This window comes from Fundulus heteroclitus, chromosome 4, assembly GCF_011125445.2.
Source record: "Fundulus heteroclitus isolate FHET01 chromosome 4, MU-UCD_Fhet_4.1, whole genome shotgun sequence".
Taxonomy (NCBI): Eukaryota; Metazoa; Chordata; class Actinopteri; order Cyprinodontiformes; family Fundulidae; genus Fundulus; species Fundulus heteroclitus.
In genome coordinates this window covers 20724203-20744747 of record NC_046364.1, presented here as the reverse complement: position 1 = coordinate 20744747, position 20545 = coordinate 20724203, and the positions used below count along the sequence as shown (strand labels likewise).

The 20545-nt window shown below is 42.8% G+C and overlaps 1 protein-coding gene, 1 long non-coding RNA gene and 1 other non-coding gene across 3 annotated transcripts; 2 read left to right on the top strand and 1 right to left on the bottom strand.

Annotated features, from left to right (window-relative positions):
- The first annotated feature begins 832 nt into the window (after positions 1-832).
- Positions 833-904, top strand: trnae-uuc. The gene has a single exon. It is a non-coding gene; the product is annotated as a tRNA-Glu (tRNA).
- Positions 905-7578: 6674 nt separating this feature from the next.
- On the bottom strand, positions 7579-9216 carry LOC118562941. Its single transcript, XR_004930899.1, has 2 exons — positions 8557-9216; positions 7579-8469 (listed from the first exon to the last, which is right to left on the bottom strand). It is a non-coding gene; the product is annotated as an uncharacterized LOC118562941 (long non-coding RNA).
- An 8671-nt stretch (positions 9217-17887) lies between these two features.
- Positions 17888-20545, top strand: LOC105916412 (small EDRK-rich factor 2). Its single transcript, XM_012850933.3, has 3 exons — positions 17888-18046; positions 18768-18876; positions 20147-20545. The coding sequence occupies exons 1-3, from the start codon at positions 18040-18042 to the stop codon at positions 20217-20219; spliced, it is 189 nt and encodes a 62-aa protein (XP_012706387.1). The 5' UTR covers positions 17888-18039; the 3' UTR covers positions 20220-20545.

The window sequence follows — 20545 nt, the reverse complement described above, 5'->3', positions numbered from 1 at the left end:
TGTCCAATATGTAGAAAATTACGATTAACCATGTGTCCAATGAAGTGGACGTGCTGAAAGGAAATCAGGCAGTGACAGAGGAAGAAAATGCAGATTTTTTTAGGGATCAACTTGATCATGGGGTACATTCGGTAGGCAAGGGGCACAAATGTACTGGTCAAGTGAGGATGGCCTACGACTTGGAATAATTGCAAATTCCATGTCTGTAAACAGATATGAGCAAATCCTAAGATACCTGCACTTTGTGGATAACTTGGCTTACCGCCCAGCAAACACAGATAGGCTCTTCAAAATAAAACCATTGCTAAGTACATACACTTCAGGAGGCATTCAAGGCAGCTGCAGACCCTAAGGAATTACAGTCAGTTGATGAGCAGACCGGTCCAAAGGCCTACTGTCCATCAAACAATACATTCCAATAAAAAAGCCCAAACCCTGGGGAGTGAAAGTGTGGGTGAGGGCAGGAACCTCAGGCTATATGAACAGATTTTAAGTGTAGCAAGGCTTTGCAAGTAGTGGTCGCATCAGTGAAGTGGGAGACAGCTGGAGATGTGGTCATGCGTCTTTGTGATGATATAAAACACAAAAATCATAAGGTGTTTTTTTGATAACTTCTTCTGCAGCATTCCACTCATCAAGGCCTTACTGTCCTACATTCTTATAGAACTGTGGAGAGCCACAGTGATGTTTGTCCCATTGGAGATGATTTTTTCATTCAGGTTAAAAAATTTTGGCTATGAGTGTCATTGGTTTTCTTATTCAGTTCTAAACATTGTGCCTATATAGTGTTGAAATTTGGACAAAATCTGTTGAAACGTTTTTGAAAGCATCATCCCTGGTGGTCTAGTGGTTAGGATTCGGCGTTTTCACCGCCGCGGCCCGGGTTCGATTCCTGGTCAGGGAATATGTGTTTTTAAAGGGGGTGGTGGCCTAGGGGTTAGAGCATTGCACGCTTGGTTCCCGGAGTTTCTGAGCTTACCGCCCAGCTAACACAGATAGGCTCTTCAAAATAAAACCATTGCTAAGTACATACACTTCAGGAGGCATTCTAAGCAGCTGCAGACCCTAAGGAATTTCAGTCAGTTGATGAACAGACCGTTCCAAAGGCCTACTGTCCATCAAACAATACATTGCAAAAAAGCCCAAACCCTGGCTATGAGTGTCATTGGTTTTCTTATTAATTTCTAAACATTGTGCCTATATAGTGTTGAAATTTAAACAAAATATGTTGAAACGTTTTTCAAAGCATAAAATCACCCCTAATGGTCTAGTGGTTAGGATTTGGCGTTCTCACCACCGTGTGATTAGAGCATTGCGCTTGGTTCCTGGAGGTTCTGAGTTCAACTCCCACAGCCACTCGGTCCCTGAGCAAGACCCTTAACCCAAGACTGCTCTCCAAGGGGATGGGAGTCCCGGTTTCCGGTTATTCAACTTCAGCTTGTTCAAGCATAAGGTTTGTTCGTTTCGCTCTGCCATCGTTCAATAGAGCTATGAGCGTTATTACTTAAATTTACATTAATATGGGATATTAATGTTGATTTAAAGGCATTTTGTTTAACTTTAGGATTAGCAGATTTTAGGGACTGATCGCTACAGCGACCCCTAGCCACCCAGGGGTATAATTGCATTAATAAAATCGAGCATCCCTAAAGTCAATGATTTTACTGAGCAAATCATTCTTTAAAATGTTATTTCCTCAAATAATGTTTTGTGTAACTCGGGATTTGCATTGTGAATGGGTTGAAACACATACTAGACAGAGAACTCGAACTGATCGCATGAGCGGCAACTGGCCGGGTCACTTCTGGACGAATGATGAATGATTTAACAGTCTTTTTAAGGGCTATACAAAAACAGCTTTTTTCATAGCCACCCTCAAACCTCTAAAGAGCATTCCTTACTTCATCCTACGTCAACATGAATTTTTCTGTCTTATATTTGGTTTGAAAAAAATCTCCTTCACCGTATGTCACATCGACAGCCAGTCCCTCATTGGTTGCCGTGACGCAATTTGACAACAATGTTCCGATTTTTTAAGTCCAACGAAAGTCGCGTCTCCGCTCTAAACGCGCAGATCTTGTCGCCAGCCACTTCATCGCCCCTGACCGGGCCTTTTGCATAGGGATCAAATGTAAATAGGGATCATATGTAAATCCTCTGTAAAACTAAAGCAATGGTTTAACATAAACAACATGTCTTTAAACTTAAACTACATTTTGAAACCATAAAAGAAATACAGAAAAATAAAAAAGTTATTGACAAAGTTCAGTGAATTGTAAGGTTCTCCTGTGAATATTTGTCCCCCATTTTCTAGTCAGATTTAACCACACCAGTAACAAATTTGAAAATTGATTCCAGCCACTTAATAATATCATTTTGCAAATAACAATAGATTTTCCAGGTGAAACCCAAAAACTAAAAATTGGCACATATTTGCGATATCAGACATTTACCATAATTATTTTCACATTCATGTGAACATTTTAGTTTTGTGTGATAATCACATACTTTTTGTTAGTTATCAACCTGGCCAGCCAGATTGAAAATGTGTAGCGCTCTACGTTTTGAACATTATCAATCCGTTTGGGGAAAGGAGCAGAACTCTCCAAGCTGATTGGGTGAAGCGACACCTAGTGCCCACCTACCAAAGACTGGTTTTATCCAATCACGGTATCAAATTAAAACGTAAGCGATGGAAGCTGGAGCTGTACAAGATGGATTTTCGTGTGTTTGTGAACGCACGGATACCACGAGAATTCATCTTGCGGCCAAGTTAATTGAAAATCCCTGTTAAGGTCATTTAACTTTGCACATTGATCAAGACTGCAAAATGCAGTTGCTTACAAAAAAAAAAATGGTTCCAGATTTACCCGAACCTGGTAGGTGCTGCCGACCTCGATGAGATTAATAAAGCATTAATGAGTACCAAGGCAAAATGAATGTTAAACTGTCATACTTTATTCCTCTATACATGTATTTGTATGAGTGACACATTATCAGTCAAACTTTCATCAGAAATATGTAAATGGAACAGATCAATTTTGATGCAATAGCTCTTGGGATAAGATTTTCACAATAAAAAAGATATCAAGGAAAACATTGGCAATTTCAAACATCAATTGCTTAGAAATATACAGCAGGAATTAGCGCCCCTATTGAAATAGACATAATTTGGAGCACAAGAACTGATTGGAGTGTCACGAATATAGAGCAAAAATAAATAAATTACTGGTCAGAATAAATTATTGGTTCTAAAAAAACTCCTCAATAACTGTCTGGATGAATTCACTGATAAATAGAAACCGATAAATAGAAATCAATAACAGAAAGTAAGAGCTCACCTATCAATAGCACTTATAGTGGACTCAGTTGAAGAAATCAGTAACTCATTAGATGAAAAATAGATGTTTTCTCTTGTATCAAGAGTGTCATTCCATAACATGATGTTTTTTTGTTTTTTACAATATGCTGAATTTTAAAAGATGCACATATCATATTTTAACAGTTTATTGTGCCTCCTGTATTAAATTGGGGTACCGCCTACAGAAGCAATTTACAACCACTGTACACACTACAAAAGAAAGCAGTTAAAGTAATACATGATTTGGCATTTCGAGAACATACAAACTCGCCATTTTTTTTATTTCAGGACTTTGTCAAATTCAATAATTAGGTCCAAGACAGGAAATAACTTTTTTTCTTTTCTTTTGTTATGTTTTTCTTTTAATGTGTTAAATGCCTGACATGAATTCATTCATTTATTCATTTTAAAATAAACTTTTTGTTTACCAGGCAGAAACCACATTTTTCCCCTCCTGAAATAAAGCTCCTCCTTTAGTTTTTATCTTTTATAGTTGTATAAATAAGATTGATGCATTTCATGAACTTTTCTTGGACTAAATAACTATGCTTGCATTCAATTGCTTCCAAAATGGCTAAAATTATTTTTTTTCTTATTCTGCAAAAATACTAAAAATGAAAATGGCGGGGGATTTTAACATTCATATTGACACTGAATGTGATAACCTTAGTGTAGCCTTTAAAAGTTTCCTATATTCAATTGGTTTTGTTCAAAATGTGAATAAACCGGTACACTCTTGCCTTCATACTTTGGACCTTGTGCTGACATACGCCATTGATTGTGAAGAATTAACAGTATATCCTCGCAACCTGTCCTATATGACCATTTTTTAATAACCTTTGAGCTCAATTTAACTGAGTTCTCCACCCTTAAAGGAAGGTTTCATTATAGTAGATCTTTATCAGATAATGCTGTATCAAACTTTATAGTCTGTCCCCCCTTTTAATATCCTCAGTGTCACAGATATGCCCTGCAGATGGCAGCAATGTTGTTTCTTCCCATTCACAAATAGATGCTTTTGTTAACGGTGTCACTTCATTGCATAAATAAGGAGTGTAAAGGGCTCATTTAGAAGGAAGAGGAGGAATGACGGGGCTGAGCTGAAGCCCCCGATATTACAAGTTCCTTAAAATGACCCTTAAAAGTGTGCACCTAAATTACATGCAAAGTAATTTTGCGCACCTGAATTCAAGCGCAAGGAGGTGCAGCGGGCCACCGAAGCACCACTGGTTCCGTTTCGTTAAACACAATAGCATGAAACACAACTACTAACTCTCCTATTGACTTTAATTGGGACATTTTGCTACGGGTGGATTAAATTAATTAATTAAACGTAGTGATTCACTTTTTGAAGGCTAGCTGCTGATAAAACCCCTGGCTTCGAGGGAAGGGAGGGAAGAGGGTCAGTATAAGAGCACTGAGGCACAGAAACACGGCACATGTAGTTAAAAAAAATGCAGAATTAATAAGAACAACACTTATAAACAGACTAAATGCCGTTTTAGACGGCACCTGCTTAGCAGAACTGTTTTCTGATCCAGCGTGCAACCATGATTGGTTCTGAATGAAGGCTTCATCCGTCTGCCGCTCCCCCCACTTCCCTCCTGTGTACGCAGTACCGGCTTACTTTGACCACTGGTTAAGACCAAAATTATTTACAACTCTGATCACTCTTCCTGCGCCTCTGTTGATACGAACTGCAGCAGGAATTACTGATGCACACAAGCTGTGAAAGAAGCTGAAACAGCTCCGCAGAAGGCGGGTTTAGACTGAGCTCTGGATGGACGGAACTGTGATCGGATGATCCGCAGCCTAGATGGGCTATTTTTATGTGTGAGAAATGCCATGCGTTGCGTGTGAGCGTGTGAAGTTAGTGAAATGCGTGTGTCACATGGTCAATGCGTGAGATTTGAGAGCTCTGGTTTTAACTGTTATACCTGTTATAACGCCGTAGCAAAGCCGGTGCTAAGCTAAGCCATTGGGTGAGTTAGTACTGGATTGACTTAGTAATATAGTCCACACTTCATTCTTCCACTCAATTTTCTATTGATATGCTTGGATGCAGAACTCTGAACAACCAGCTTTTTCTGCAATGAGCTTTTTGGCTTACTCTCCTAGTGAAGGCTGTGGGTGACTGTCTTCTGGACATCTGTCAAGTCAGCAGCCTTCCCCATGATTATGTGACCTACTGATCCAGAGACCATTAAAGGCTCAGGAAACCTTTGCAGGTATTTTGAGCTAATTAGCTTATTAGGGTGTGACACCATGAGTTTCACAGTATTCTAATTTTCCAATTTATTTCAATTTCACAGTATATGAGACACTGAATTTTGAGTTTTCAATATATGTCAGCCACAATCATCAAAATTATAAGAAACAAAGACTTGGAATATATAAATGTGTAATGACTCTTTATAAGAGTTTCACTTTGAGATGACTGGCAAAAAACACTGTACTTTTGCACAGTATTAATTTGTTTTAGATGTACTTCCACAGCCTGAAAATAGTTACATTCCTGCACGTGACACTGGACAGTTTATGTTTAAATCACCTATACATGATCAGTTCCCACTGCATAGCTGTGATTACAACAGCTCTCAAAATGCTGTGACAGGCTGCTCAGTAGGAGGGTCGATAAATGTTACACTATATCCCTTTTATCGGTATTTGCATTGTGGAATTAATGGAACTGGGTTGTCAGAAAAATCCCCAGCCAGAGCATACAGGCTTAGCAATAAAAAGTTCTCATTTCAGTTTACGCTTCAGTTCCACCCGTTCAGTCCAGTAGGGGGCGACAAAGTCCAGTATAGAAAAATGAAATATTTTAATCTCATTTCAAACTTTTTTTTTAACCCTCCTGATTTTAAGAACTATTATTACCTCACAGGTTCGACAAAAAACAGATATACACAGACACTATATCATGCAAACAGTCATTGGCTTTCTGAAGTCTAATGCAACTCATCTTCTGTACCGGCTCAATCTGCAGGGGGACTGGTGCCTTTCTTCCACTTGACAATAAGGCAGGGTTCACCCTGGAGGTCACAGTCCATCTCAGGCCACTTTGACACACACACACCTCTAAAGGAAAACTGTGGTGTCAAATTCACTTACCAATGTTTTTGGAATAAACCCCACATATGCACAGAAGAACATGTGAAATAAACACCAAGAGTTGGTGTAAGGAAGTGACCACCTCACCATTGGGTTATGCATCATCCCCCCCTCCCCAGGGTTTACTTATAATTTATTAAATACAGATCCCTTGCATCATGAAATTCTACTTTAAACATCCCTACAGAAATTTGGATCTCTGCAGCTTCGTGTTCTCGTTTGTTTCTCAAACGAAACTCATTCTGAGGTTCGATAACTTTATATATCTATATATAAATACACAGAAGTGACATGAAGCAGTTGTCCTTGGATGAAACGGACTTCAGTGAATCTCATCTCTCACCCACCCCACTTCATATTGATTTCCTGTCAATTCAAATATTCTGCGTGAAAGTTAAATGACCCGCTTTTCAGTAAAGGGCAAGTGGCTAAATCTTCAGAGACCATTTGCTTCCAGCGAGGTAGCCATTGGTGTTTTAGAACCATTTTCGGTTTGACAAAGATGGTTTTCTATGTTTAGAAGACCTGGATGCCAGATCTTCACTTTACATCCCAGAATGTTTAAAAGGTTTCCATTTTCATCGGCAGGTAAAGCCAGCAGACATTTCCTTGGAAAAAAAATAATTTGTTGCATATTAACATATTCAAAAAGTTATTTTTAATGTGCTATTCACTTATGGATTTTATTTGAGACCAAATTTGTCAAAACTCATCTTTATTTTCCAGACATGAGGCCACAAATTGCACAATAAAAAAAAGTTAATAAAATGAAACAAAAATGACAATTTTGCCATGGTTAGCCACCAGCGCAGTTTGGTTGAGGCAGCTGGTTACACAGTACAGTCAAGTCCCTGGAGGATGCAGCATGGTTGGTTGAGCAGAGCATCTTCCCAGAACAGAAGAGGGCAGAGTGTGGAGGTCAGCTCCACAAATGCAGAGAGACACTAATGCAGTGGTGCATTACAAATGAAAAGTTTGCATCAATAATTCATGCAAACATCTGATGGCTGCAGACTTCCAGGTTTTATATTCAATTTGCAATAGACCATTTTAGCGTTGATTGGTCAGTGACATGCAGAAAAATAAATGACAGATGGCAAACACAAGGATGCATTCACTTTTATTCATAAGATGGGATTTTTTTTTAACATCTTATGTACAGCAGATACAAGAACAAACATTTTCTAAACCACAAACTAAATTCCTTCATCAGTCTAATCCTGCTACCCCCTTCAAAATGCCCACCCCCCTCCAAAAAAAGCAACCCTTTACATTTGTAGTTCAGTTTCACATTCTGAAAGATTGTTTTACGGCAATCTCATTTTAGCAGAATGGCACGAGCCAATTCCAACGTCCCCTTTAAACAAATTGCACTTTTAAAACTACTTCAACAGGATATAGGTTCAAAAATTACCAAACACAAGAGACTACTAAACATCCAACTTATATAGGTTCATTATTTAGTTGCACAAAAATGCATAAATATACATTACGCAAAAAGTACAAAAAATTTGCACTTTGCTCAAATAATGACATACACTGATAAAGAGGCATGGGATTGTTCAAACGAAGGGATGCATTCACAGGGTCCATGCGAGATAAGCCATTTACACAACAGCCTAGCTTACACAGAGGTAAAAGACCAAAGGATCTACAGGAACAAAAAAAACATTTTGCTGTCTAGGCCAAATGGCAACACAAACACTAAGAAAATTAGGATACACAGAAATCTGTGATCTAAGTTCATGCCAAAAAGACTAACATGCAATGACTTAACGCCTCTAAACCTTCCAGAAGCAGCGGCAACCCATGGAAACTCTAGCTTATCAGTAACTTCAGTTTTCCTCAGCAGGTAGGATCCATGGGGTTTGACTGGGTTTGCATGAGTTCTGTTTTTATTCTGAAGTGCTAATGGTACCGCAGTGGTTGCCAAGGATAAGTTCAGATTGTCGACAGCAAGATTGTTTTAACTCCAACTGCCCCCCCAGAGACAACTGGAAGGGAGATATAAATACTGTTTATAATAATGCACATTTGTCCATTAAATAAACTTGATTAAATTAAGTTAGACCATGGCAAACCTCACTTCAGGTGGACAAAGGTGTGGTTCCCAGAGGCCTGAAAAGGAAAGGTGGAAACAAAGGTTAGTATAAAAAGAACTTCAAAGCTGATACTTTGGTAAAAAGCATGAGGAGAAATTCTGCCTGCTACACATCAAGACTGTAGCCAGCCGAGACGTTCAATGATTAACAGGTTTGTAATTTAGACTTAAAAAAAAAAAGAAAAAAGAAAAAAGTTTGGGTTATATTTGGTGCATTAGAACATTTACAGCAGAAAAAAAGCAGATTAATAGATTGGATAAAGAAATCTGCATGTGGTGCAGTGTTTGTAGGACAATAGCAGATAGTGGGGATAGGACAATGCAATAAAAATGGAGAAAAATGTCTTCAGTTATTTTACGCACTCCGACAAACCCTACTTTAGTATCTATAACATTTAAGATTGTTAAATGTAGAATGGAAAATCCAGTGATGAGATTCTTACCCCCAGACAGTCTAATCTCGTCCTTTTTAAAAAGGTTGGTACGTTCTTGGTCAGCAACTTAATTAGCAAGTAAAACAATTTAATTTAATGTGAAAAGGGCATCATTTTGGAAGTTGATTTCACATTTTGGTACCAGAACAAGGAATAGTCTTACTACAACACCTTCTCATAATCAGAGTTGGAAAGTGTTAATCTCTGGTTGTGGAGAAAAAAAAAAAAATCTACTGTATGCTAGCAATAGAGAAAAATGCTGCACACATCCATGACAGGGGGTTATCCAGTGATGATTTACTTTGAAAACAAACATTTACGAATGGGAAAACTATTTTAAACAAAGTACATGATGCCAACTCCCTTTTATTGAATCAGGCTGAACACTGGGGACCAAAAAGCCAGCAAACACGCGGAACCGAAGGCTAGAGAACATGGGGAATCTAAGGCTGAAAACTCGGGGAACTAAAAGGGCTAGAGAACACGGAGGACCGAAGGCTAGAGGACAAGGGGAATCTAAAGCTAGAAAACACGAGGAACCAAAGGGCTAGAGAACACGGGGAACCAAGAGACTAGGGGACAAGGAGGAACCAAAGCAGGCTCACACAGGGAAAGGAAACACACGCTCGACTGCGCCAGGGGAAAGAACGGGCGCACGACAGTGCCAAAGGGTAGGACGGGCGCACGACAGCGCCAAAAGGGAAAGGACGGGCCAATTGATACGCTAGGGCTCAACAGCGTACGGAAACGCTGGGGCACAACTAGCGTACAGAAACGCCGGGGGAAAGGACGGGCGTACGGAAACGCCACGGGGAAAGACCGGGCGTACGGAAACGCCTAGGGAAAAGACCAGGCGTACGGAAACACCTAGGGAAAGGAACGGGCGTAGGGAAACGCCAAGGGGAAAAACCGGGCGTACGGGAACGCCTAGGGAAAGGAACGGGCGTACGGAAACGCCAAGGGAAAGGAACAGGCGTACGGAAACGCCAAGGGAAAGGACCGGGCGTATGGAAACGCCAAGGGAAAAGACCGGGCGTACGGAAACGCCAAGGGGAAAAGACCGGGCGTACGGCAACGCCAAGGGAAAAGACCGGGCGTACGGAAACGCCAAGGGAAAGGACCGGGCATACGGAAACGCCTAGGGAAAGGACCGGGCGTACGGAAACGCCAAGGGAAAAGACTGGGCATATGGAAACGCCAAGGGAAAGGACTGGGCATATGGAAACGCCAAGGGAAAGGACCGGGCATACGGAAACGCCTAGGGAAAGGACCGGGCGTACGGAAACGCCAAGGGAAAAGACTGGGCATATGGAAACGCCAAGGGAAAGGACTGGGCGTATGGAAACGCCAGGGGAAGGACAGGCGGACTGATACGTTAGGGCTCAACAGCGTAAGGAAACGCTGGGGCACAACTAACGTACAGAAACGCCGGGGGAAAGAACGGGCGTGCGGAAACGCCAAGGGGAAAAACCCGGGCGTACGGGAACGCCTAAGGAAAGGAACGGGCGAACGGAAACGCCAAGGGAAAGGACCGGGCGTACGGAAACGCCAAGGGAAAAGACCGGGCGTACGGGAACGCCTAAGGAAAGGACCGGGCATACGGAAACGCCTAGGGAAAGGACCGGGCGTACGGAAACGCCAGGGGAAGGAACGGGTGTGTGGAAACGCCAGGGGGAAAGATCAGGCGTATGGAAACACCAGGGGGAAAGATCAGGTGTATGGAAACGCCAAGGGAAAGGACCGGGCGTACGGAAACGCCAAGGGAAAGGACCGGGCGTATGGAAACGCCAGGGGAAGGAACGGGTGTGTGGAAACGCCAGGGGGAAAGATCAGGCGTATGGAAACGCCAGGGAGAAAGATCAGGTGTATGGAAACGCCAAGGGAAGGAGCGGGCGTATGGAAACGCCAGGGGAAGGACAGGCGGACTGATACGTTAGGGCTCAACAGCGTAAGGAAACGCTGGGGCACAACTAACGTACAGAAACGCCGGGGGAAAGAACGGGCGTGCGGAAACGCCAAGGGGAAAAACCCGGGCGTACGGAAACGCCTAAGGAAAGGAACGGGCGAACGGAAACGCCAAGGGAAAGGACCGGGCGTACGGAAACGCCAAGAGGAAAAGACCAGGCGTACGGAAACGCCAAGGGAAAAGACCGGGCGTACGGAAACGCCAAGGGAAAGGACCGGGCGTACGGAAACGCCAAGGGGAAAAGACCAGGCGTACGGCAACGCCAAGGGAAAGGACCGGGCATACGGAAACGCCTAGGGAAAGGACCGGGCGTACGGAAACGCCAAGGGAAAAGACCGGGCGTACGGAAACGCCAAGGGGAAAAGACCGGGCGTACGGAAACGCCAAGGGGAAAAGACCGGGCGTACGGAAACGCCAAGGGAAAGGACCAGGCATACGGAAACGCCTAGGGAAAGGACCGGGCGTACGGAAATGCCAAGGGAAAGGACCGGGCGTATGGAAACGCCAGGGGAAAGATCAGGCGTATGGAAACGCCAAGGGAAGGAGCGGGCGTATGGAAACGCCAGGGGAAGGACAGGCGGACTGATAAGTTAGGGCTCAACAGCGTAAGGAAAAGCTGGGGCACAACTAACGTACAGAAACGCCGGGGGAAAGAACGGGCGTGCGGAAACGCCAAGGGGAAAAACCCGGGCGTACGGAAACGCCTAAGGAAAGGAACGGGCGAACGGAAACGCCAAGGGAAAGGACCGGGCGTACGGAAACGCCAAGAGGAAAAGACCAGGCGTACGGAAACGCCAAGGGAAAAGACCGGGCGTACGGAAACGCCAAGGGAAAGGACCGGGCGTACGGAAACGCCAAGGGGAAAAGACCAGGCGTACGGCAACGCCAAGGGAAAGGACCGGGCATACGGAAACGCCTAGGGAAAGGACCGGGCGTACGGAAACGCCAAGGGAAAAGACCGGGCGTACGGAAACGCCAAGGGGAAAAGACCGGGCGTACGGAAACGCCAAGGGGAAAAGACCGGGCGTACGGAAACGCCAAGGGAAAGGACCAGGCATACGGAAACGCCTAGGGAAAGGACCGGGCGTACGGAAATGCCTAGGGAAAGGACCGGGCGTACGGAAACGCCAAGGGAAAAGACCGGGCGTACGGAAACGCCAAGGGGAAAAGACCGGGCGTACGGAAACGCCAAGGGGAAAAGACCGGGCGTACGGAAACGCCAAGGGAAAGGACCAGGCATACGGAAACGCCAAGGGAAAGGACCAGGCATACGGAAACGCCTAGGGAAAGGACCGGGCGTATGGAAACGCCAGGGGAAAGATCAGGCGTATGGAAACGCCAAGGGAAGGAGCGGGCGTATGGAAACGCCAGGGGAAGGACAGGCGGACTGATAAGTTAGGGCTCAACAGCGTAAGGAAAAGCTGGGGCACAACTAACGTACAGAAACGCTGGGGGAAAGAACGGGCGTGCGGAAACGCCAAGGAAAAACACCGTCGGAGCGTGAGGGAAACGCTGGGGCCCAAGGGAGAAGGATCGCCAGGGCGAGAGGGAACCACCGGGGCGCAAGGGAAAAGGATCGCCAGGGTGTGAGGGAAACGCCGGGGTGCAAGGGAGAAACTCACCGGGGCGTGAGGGAAACGCCAGGGCGCTAGGGAAAAGATCTCCAGTGCATGAGGGAAACGCCGGGGCGCAAGGGAAGAAATTGCCAGGGCTTGAGGGGAATTTCTAAAATACCAGGAACCAGAGGGCGTCCTAACACGCCGGGAACACGAAATTTACAGGGGTCAGAGGGCATCCTAACACGCCGGGAGATACGAAAAACTGAACACTGGGAGACAGGGGAACAGAACAGCGACACCTGGGGAAAATAAGCGAAATGAAAACCACGGAGGGCTAGAGAGGACTAGACTAACCTAACTGGGCAAAACTAAGATAAGGAAACAGGAGAAGTGACACGTAGGGACCTTGGAAAGCACAGGGGCCTAAAAGAGTGCAGGGACCTTTCAAAACGCAGGGACCTTTTAAGAGCGCAGGGACCCTTTAAGAGCGCAGGGACCTTTTAAGAGCGCAGGAACCCAGACACACAGACACTAAGGGGACAAAACAACAAAACTAGAAAAACAAATACGGAACTAAGACCTGAATTAACAAACTTGACAGGGATCCACAGGGCTAAACAGAAAACTACTGGGCCAAACAGGAACTACAGGGGCTAAAGCCAGAAAACCGAAACAAACCAGAACACTAGGAAGGGGACCAAAACCTAAAGAAAAACTATAAAACAAGACAAAACAGGGAGACGAGGGCAGGTGCAGCTAAACTAATGAAAAACTGGATAACTAAAGCTAGAAAATAGCACACAAACAACAGAAAATCTAAGGTAAAAACTAGAATTCAGAAGCAAAACGCGAAAGACTAAAGGCAAAACTAGAACAATAGAACTGAGCTGAAAAGAAATAAAACCCAAAGCAAAACAGAAACTCAAGTAATCTAAGCAGAACAATAAACCGAAACTAAAAAACTCTAAGAAATCTAAGGAACACTGAAAAACTCTAAAACCAAAGAATGTTAAGTAACTCAAAACCCTAGGGCCTAAATAACTCAAAACAAAAACAGAAACTAGAAAACGCTGGGCAGCATAGTCTAGACATGCTGGGCAGCGGCAACAGTTACGCTGGCAGCGACGACTGGAGGCGGCGTCTTAAAATGCTGGGCAGCGTCAGGGGCGGGCCTCGCGGGGAGCGATCCCGGAAAACACAGGCAGAGGCAGGGCGTCGCCACACGGCGACCCGGGCAGGACGAACCGGAAGCGGGGAATCCATGAAGTCCCGAGCAGAGGCGGAGCAGATCCTGCCAGCTTCTGCACCAAGCTCTGTGTGTGCTCGGGTTCATCCTTTGGCCGGTCCGTAATGTCATGATTTGTCTTTGGATGAACCCGGACACAGCACGCACACACAGAGCTAGTTCTTGAAGTGAGTTTTATTGTACAGAATGGAGGGTTAATGACGAGAGGAACCAGAGTCTTTATGGACAGAGATGAAGGGTGCAGAAGCTGGCTGACAGGAGGAGCGCGGGGAGACTGACCAGGGAGGAACACCGGAGCTGAAGACTTGAGACCGGGGTGGAGCACTTGAGACCAGGATATCAGAACCGGGAGCTTGAGACCGTGGAACAGCTGCTAGGACTTGAGAACGTGGAATCAACTTGTTGGAACTTGAGAACATGGAGCGGCTGGGGAAACTTGAGAACGTGGAACAGAACGTGAGACCATGGAAGTGAACTTGTTGGATCTTGAAAACGTGGAGCAGTTGCAGGAACTTGAGAATGGAGTTGAGAACTTGAGTGGAATGGAGCTGAGCAGAGTCTTAGGGAACGACTTGAACAAAAATCAAGTTGAAGTAACGTCTTCTGGTTGACTGTAACAAAAAACGGAGCTGACACTGGATACTGGCAGGAACTGAGCAGGAGTGAACACTACGGACCGGCGAGCAAGAACAGACTGAGGTGAGTATAAATAAGGGTGGAACCGGGTGAGAGCAGTTGAAGGTTGATTGCAGCCTGACAGGTGGAATTAATTATTCTGAGCAGGGAAGGGAGAGAGGCAGCGAAGCACAGACTGCAGCCTACAAGCTGCATCCTGACAGTATTACTCCAGGACTAACTGTGACTATTCTGGAAATGTTCCCCCTTAATTGTCATAATATGACGTTTTTCTCATAATATTACCACTTTTGTCTTTTTTTTTTTTTTTTACTTTATTCTCCTATGACTTTTATCTCATATTAGTAATTTTATCTCTTTAATACTGCCCCAAAAAGTCTGTTGCTAATTTGTGTCTATACCAGATCTTAAAAGGTTCACATGGTTTTATGAAATAATGGAGACCACAATGTTTACATTTAACCAATTGATTTTTATATTCATAACACATACACATATATATATACATTTCTCTCTCTCTTTCTCTGTCTCTCTCTCATATATATATATATATATATATATATATATATATATATATATATATATATATATATATATATATATATATATATATATATATACTTTTATAATCTGGGCATATACTGATATATAAACACACACCTATTTATTTAGAATACTTCAAAATCTATGTATGCACATCAATCAAAACATGGATCAAAAGCCAATCTGGTTGCCAATTTCTATCAATTAATCTCTCTATATTTTTTTTACAAGTATATGTAAGCTCCATCTATATCTTTCTATCTGAATACTTAAAACATATATACAGGGAACATAGACATTCTCTACTTTCTGCCACACAATATGGCGGTGACATAGACATGCAAACCTGCGCCCAATGAGGTGTCTACGTATATTTGTCTGTGGGTCGGGTTCCCACATCTACTGCCGCCGTTTGGGGGCTGCAAAAGATGGTTTTCGGGAAATTACTTGGTTATATTGCCCTTAGACAGATTATTGTTTTGAAATCGGGATGTTATTGCTCATTAAACTGTATAAAACCTTTAATAAAGTGACATTTACTTGATTGAACAAAGTAGTTCACCTGCCAATAAGTGACCAGTGGCAACTTTTTAACACAGGACGACCAGCGGAAGAGTTTACATATCGTCATTGGCTCTTTCTCTTAAGTGTTTCTGAATTGAATTTAACATAACCATGGCAACAGCAAATGCTTCCAGTGTCATGGCTGAAAATAAACAAAAATCCAGGTGATATGATTTGAAAACTGGACAAATATGACAGAAGCAACAATGCCTTGATACTGCTCCAATTCAGTCACACTTTATTCTACTATACATGTATTTGCATAAGAGACACATAATCAGTCAAACTTTTATCAGAAATATGTAAAAAAAATAAAAATAATTACACACTTTCAAATTTCAGGACTTAGTCAAATTCAATAATTATGTCCAAGGCAGGAAAAAATAAGCTTTCTTTCTTTTCTTTTGTTATGTTTTTCTTTTAATGTTTGAAATGCCTGACATGAATTTATTCATTAATTCATTAATTTACTCAGTTCAAAATAAGCTGTTTGTTTACCAGGCAGAAACCACAGGTTTCCCCTGCTGAAATAAAGCTTCTGCTTCAGTTTTTATCTTTTATAGTTGTATAAATAAGATTGATGCATTTCATGAACTTTTCTTGGACAAAATAATTAGGCTTGCGTTCAATCGCTTCCAAAATGGCTAAAATTATTTTTTTTCTTATTCTGTAAAAATACTAAAAATAAAAATGGCGGGGGATTTTAACATTCATATTGACACTGAATGTGATAACCTTAGTTTAGCCTTTAAAACTATCCAAGATTCAATTGGTTTTGCTCAAAATGTGAATAAACCGGCGCACTCTTGCCTTCATACTTTGGACCTTGTGCTGACATACGCCATTGATTGTGAAGAATTAACAGTATATCCTCGCAAACCTGTCCTATCTGACCATTTTTTAATAACCTTTGAGCTCAATTTTACTGAGTTCTCCACCCCCAAAGGAATGTTTCATTATAGTAGATCTTTATCAGATAATGCTGTATCAAACTTTAAAGAGTCTGTCCCCCCTTTTCATATCCTCAGTGTCACAGATATGCCCAGCAGATAGCAGCGAGGTTGTTTCTTCCCATTCACAAATAGACGCTTTTGTTAACGGTGTCACTTCAATGCATAAATAAGGATTGCAAAGGGCTCATTTAGAAGAAAGAGGAGGAATGACAGGGCTGAGCTGAAGCCCCGAATATTACAAGTTCCTTAAAATTACCCTTAAAAGTGCGCACCTAAATTACATGTAAAGTAATTTTGGGCACCTGAATTCAAGCGGAAGGCAGCAAGCCCACCGAAGCACCACTGGTTCCGTGTCATTAAACAAAATAGCATGAAACACAACTACTAACTCTCCATATTGACTTTAATTGGGACATTTTGCTACGGGTGGAAGGACATTAAACGTAGTGATTCATGTTTTGAAGGCTAGCTGCTGATAAAAGCCACTAGCTCCGAGGGAAGGGAGGAGAGAGGAGCAGTAAGAGCGTTGAGGCACAGAAACACGGCGCATGTAGATAAAAAAAAATGCAAAATTAATAAGAACAAAACTTATTAACAGACTAAATGGCGTTCTAGATGGCATCTGGTTAGCAGAACTGTTTTCTGATCTAGCATGCAGCCACGACTGGTTCTGAATGACGGATTCCTCTGGCGTGCCAGGATACCAGCACGTGACGTGGACAGACTTGCTGAGGACTTGGTTGTGCTTTTTGTAATTTTTGTAATTGGTTTTATTGAGTGTTGCTTGTGATGTTCGTTCACTTTCACTGGTGAATCTTTTCTTAATATTTGGTTTTATTATTTTAAACCATTTACCTTTATCTTTTGCATTTTTTTTTTATTTTTACTCACAAACATATTTGTGAGTAAATGTAAAGACATTTAATGCCCAACAGTTTTTATTGAAAAATAAATTTGTTTTATATATGTACTTAAAGTGTAATAATTGCAATCATTTGCTGAAAAAAGTTTAGTTTCACTGAATGACACTGTCAAACAGTTTCAGTTCAGTTCAAAATGGAGGGTTGAGATATTAATGTAATAAAAAAAAAAACAGCCGTGGATTCGTATCTCGTTCATGGCATGTCAGCGTGGGTCAATGTTTTAAAATCATCCACTTTCTGTTTAGGGAACTGCAGAAATGCTTATTATACAGAGGTTTTCACAAACTAGTCTTAGTTTTTCTTTCTTTTCTTCATTTTGTTTTTTTCCCCTACCCCTTTCTCCCCATCGTACCTAGCCGAATGTTCCCCAGCAGTGCGTTGTTTAAAGGCCCGCCCTCCCCGGCGCAGCGTTTACCTCGCCGGATGGCAAATGGTGCACACCTCCATGACTGGAGGTTTTGGCGCATGCGCATCGCGTCTGTTTGGATGGAATGTTCTGGTGCGTGGTGTGCGGCAGTTCGCAGCCACAGCGAGGCGCAACCACCGCGGACGCAGCAACTGGAACGACGACACGGGAGCCAGCGGCCCTTTGGCTGAGCTTATCTGGATTTTGGGCGAAAAGAAACGTAGGGTGCTAAAATGACCAGTGAGTATCGAAAAAGATATTTCGGCCTTCAAATCTCTGGAATGCGTGTGTGTCTTTGTTTGGCTGCTGGGTCGACCCGGGTTCCTTCTCTTTCAGAAAATAGACGGACCCCAACTTCCAACTAACGTTCTGTCATGGATTCCAGTCCGTTGTTTTTGTTTCTACGTAAAGCCGCGCCGTTTTCGTGGATTTAGTTGGCTTAAAACGAGGTTTTGGTTCAGAGTGTGTGTCACCAGGACGTGTGTTACGTAAGAGGCGTCTGACAGTGAGGAATGTCTGCTCCGGGTGTTAGCCCAAGCCTGATGGGGAAAAAAACCGTTTTAGTTTACCTTTATCTCGCATAATTAGAAACAAGTGGCGTAAATGGCGAACTATGTCAGGAATGGGTGTCTTTAAATTGTGCTGAAATGGTTCTACCGTGGTTGCCCTTCCTTTAATAACTCCGCTGGTCGCGACAAAGCGCTGCCAGCTGGATTTGGTCTGTTGTTCTTCTGCTGCTGCTGCTCCACAGCGCCGCTCTGCCACGTCGGCTGCTTTAGGTCTCTTGATTTTTTTTTTTTTTTTTTCCTTAATTTTAATTTTTTTTTTCAAAGTTTCTGCTAACTTTCTACACAGTTTTAAGGGGTCTGTAGTTTTTTTTTCTTTTCTTTTTTTTTTTTCTCGGCGGTGTCTCGCAGGTGTCTTACCGAGGGGCCTGTGCTTTGTGTTGTCCGGCCCGCAGGAGGTAACCAGCGAGAGCTTGCACGCCAGAAGGCTGCCAAGAAACAGACGGAGCAGACCAAAGGCAAGCGGAACGAGGATGGACTCTCTGCTGCGGCCAGGAAACAACGGTGAGCCCAAGGAGTCGTGGTAACTATGATGCACGCAGGCTTTGTTTACGTTTTGCCAGAAGAAGAAAAAGGACGCCAAGATAACGCACAGTCTTAAATATTTAGACTTTTCTTTGTATGTTTCCTGCATTTATGTCCTAAAGTTTGAAGTCCATTGCTTATTTATTTTTGAATTTGCAGTTTCACTCGGTTCCTCGATTATTTCCTGCCACGTCTTTGCCTTGACATCCTTCCGTTCACTTTTTCATCAGTCTTCGTGATTGATGCCAACACAGCAGACCCGTTTGGGTGTTGGTTTAAAAATAAATTAGTATTGTTTTTAATAATAATTAAGTGAATCTGCAGGATGTGAAAAAAGTCTCAGCTCTGCTTTAGTCAGTTAGGTTAGGCGGGGTATCTGCAGGGTCATGAAGTACTTCTTGTGTTTTGGCATTAAAAGTCAGAGATTCAGAGATGTTTGCGTAAAGATCTTCTTTTAGGTATGTCTAGAACGTGTTCAGCCATTAATTCCTTTTTAGTTCTTTAATTTGGGTGTTTTATTGTTATTTTGTCTGTCCGGTTCTGGCTAAAACAAAAAAAGGTTAAGAGGTTTTAGCCAAACTAAAATCTCATCAATGGCAACGCACTCGTCAGACTTTTTCTGGCACAGACCAAATTCATTCGGTTGTTTTTGGAGCTCCTGATTCAGATTTTATTTGTTTCTCTAACACATAAGGAAAGTGCAGCCGCTCCTCGTACAGAAACAGTATTTTCTCAGTAGTTGGCCTGAAGCTGCTCAAAGTTGTTGACGTGCGCGTCTCTCCTAATGAGTGGAGCACATCCTGTCTGAGGAATCTGGCAACGTTTCCCACAAAGCTGCAGGGCGATTCTGCTTTATGAACTGATGTTTTTTTTTATTTTATTTTATTTTTTTAAGTTTTTGAAATCAAAACTTTCCTGTTACCTTATCCCTGATCTACTTAAGGAGCGTACATTTAACAACCTATGGCTTTAAATGGTCGCGTAACTCGAGTGCAGAAGGAACGAATCAAAGTGTTTTGGCAAGTTGGAGTTGTCGGCCCTTTATTTAAATCGGCGTGAAGGTTTCCTGTTTTTTGACCCGTTTCGCTGTACTATCAGTGCATGCTCTTTGGCTTTGTTTGGAACATCAGCAATACCCCGTGAACCCAGCGTGCAGATCCGTCTTCCTCTATTGTGTCCATCTGCTGATTCACGTGTTACAGTCACCTCGATAACCCCGGCTGACTTGAAGCGTTTGTTTCTGCCGTAGGGACGCTGAAATCATGCAACAGAAGCAGAAAAAAGCAAACGAAGTGGGAAAAGGAAGCACGAAGTCCAAGTGAAAGATGAGACGGAAGAATTTAACTCACCGTTTAGAGAACATCACTTGTTCCGCATTGTTTCCTGATATTTATAAGATTGGATCTGTCAGTTTTGTCTAAACTCCAGGATCCACCAGCTCCCCTGGCAAATGACTGACAGCTGGAATAATTTTACATGGTTAAATTATATGTATGGGTTAAGCCTTACCCCCTCCCAGGCCGGTGCTGCGCGCAGAGCACCATCAGCGGTGGAAGCAGGATGAAGTGGAACAACTCTTGATGTAAAGCATCTGTGTGTACAAAAGTGTCCCTTTCTGGTTTCAAATAAAGTGTATCTTTTTAGTTCA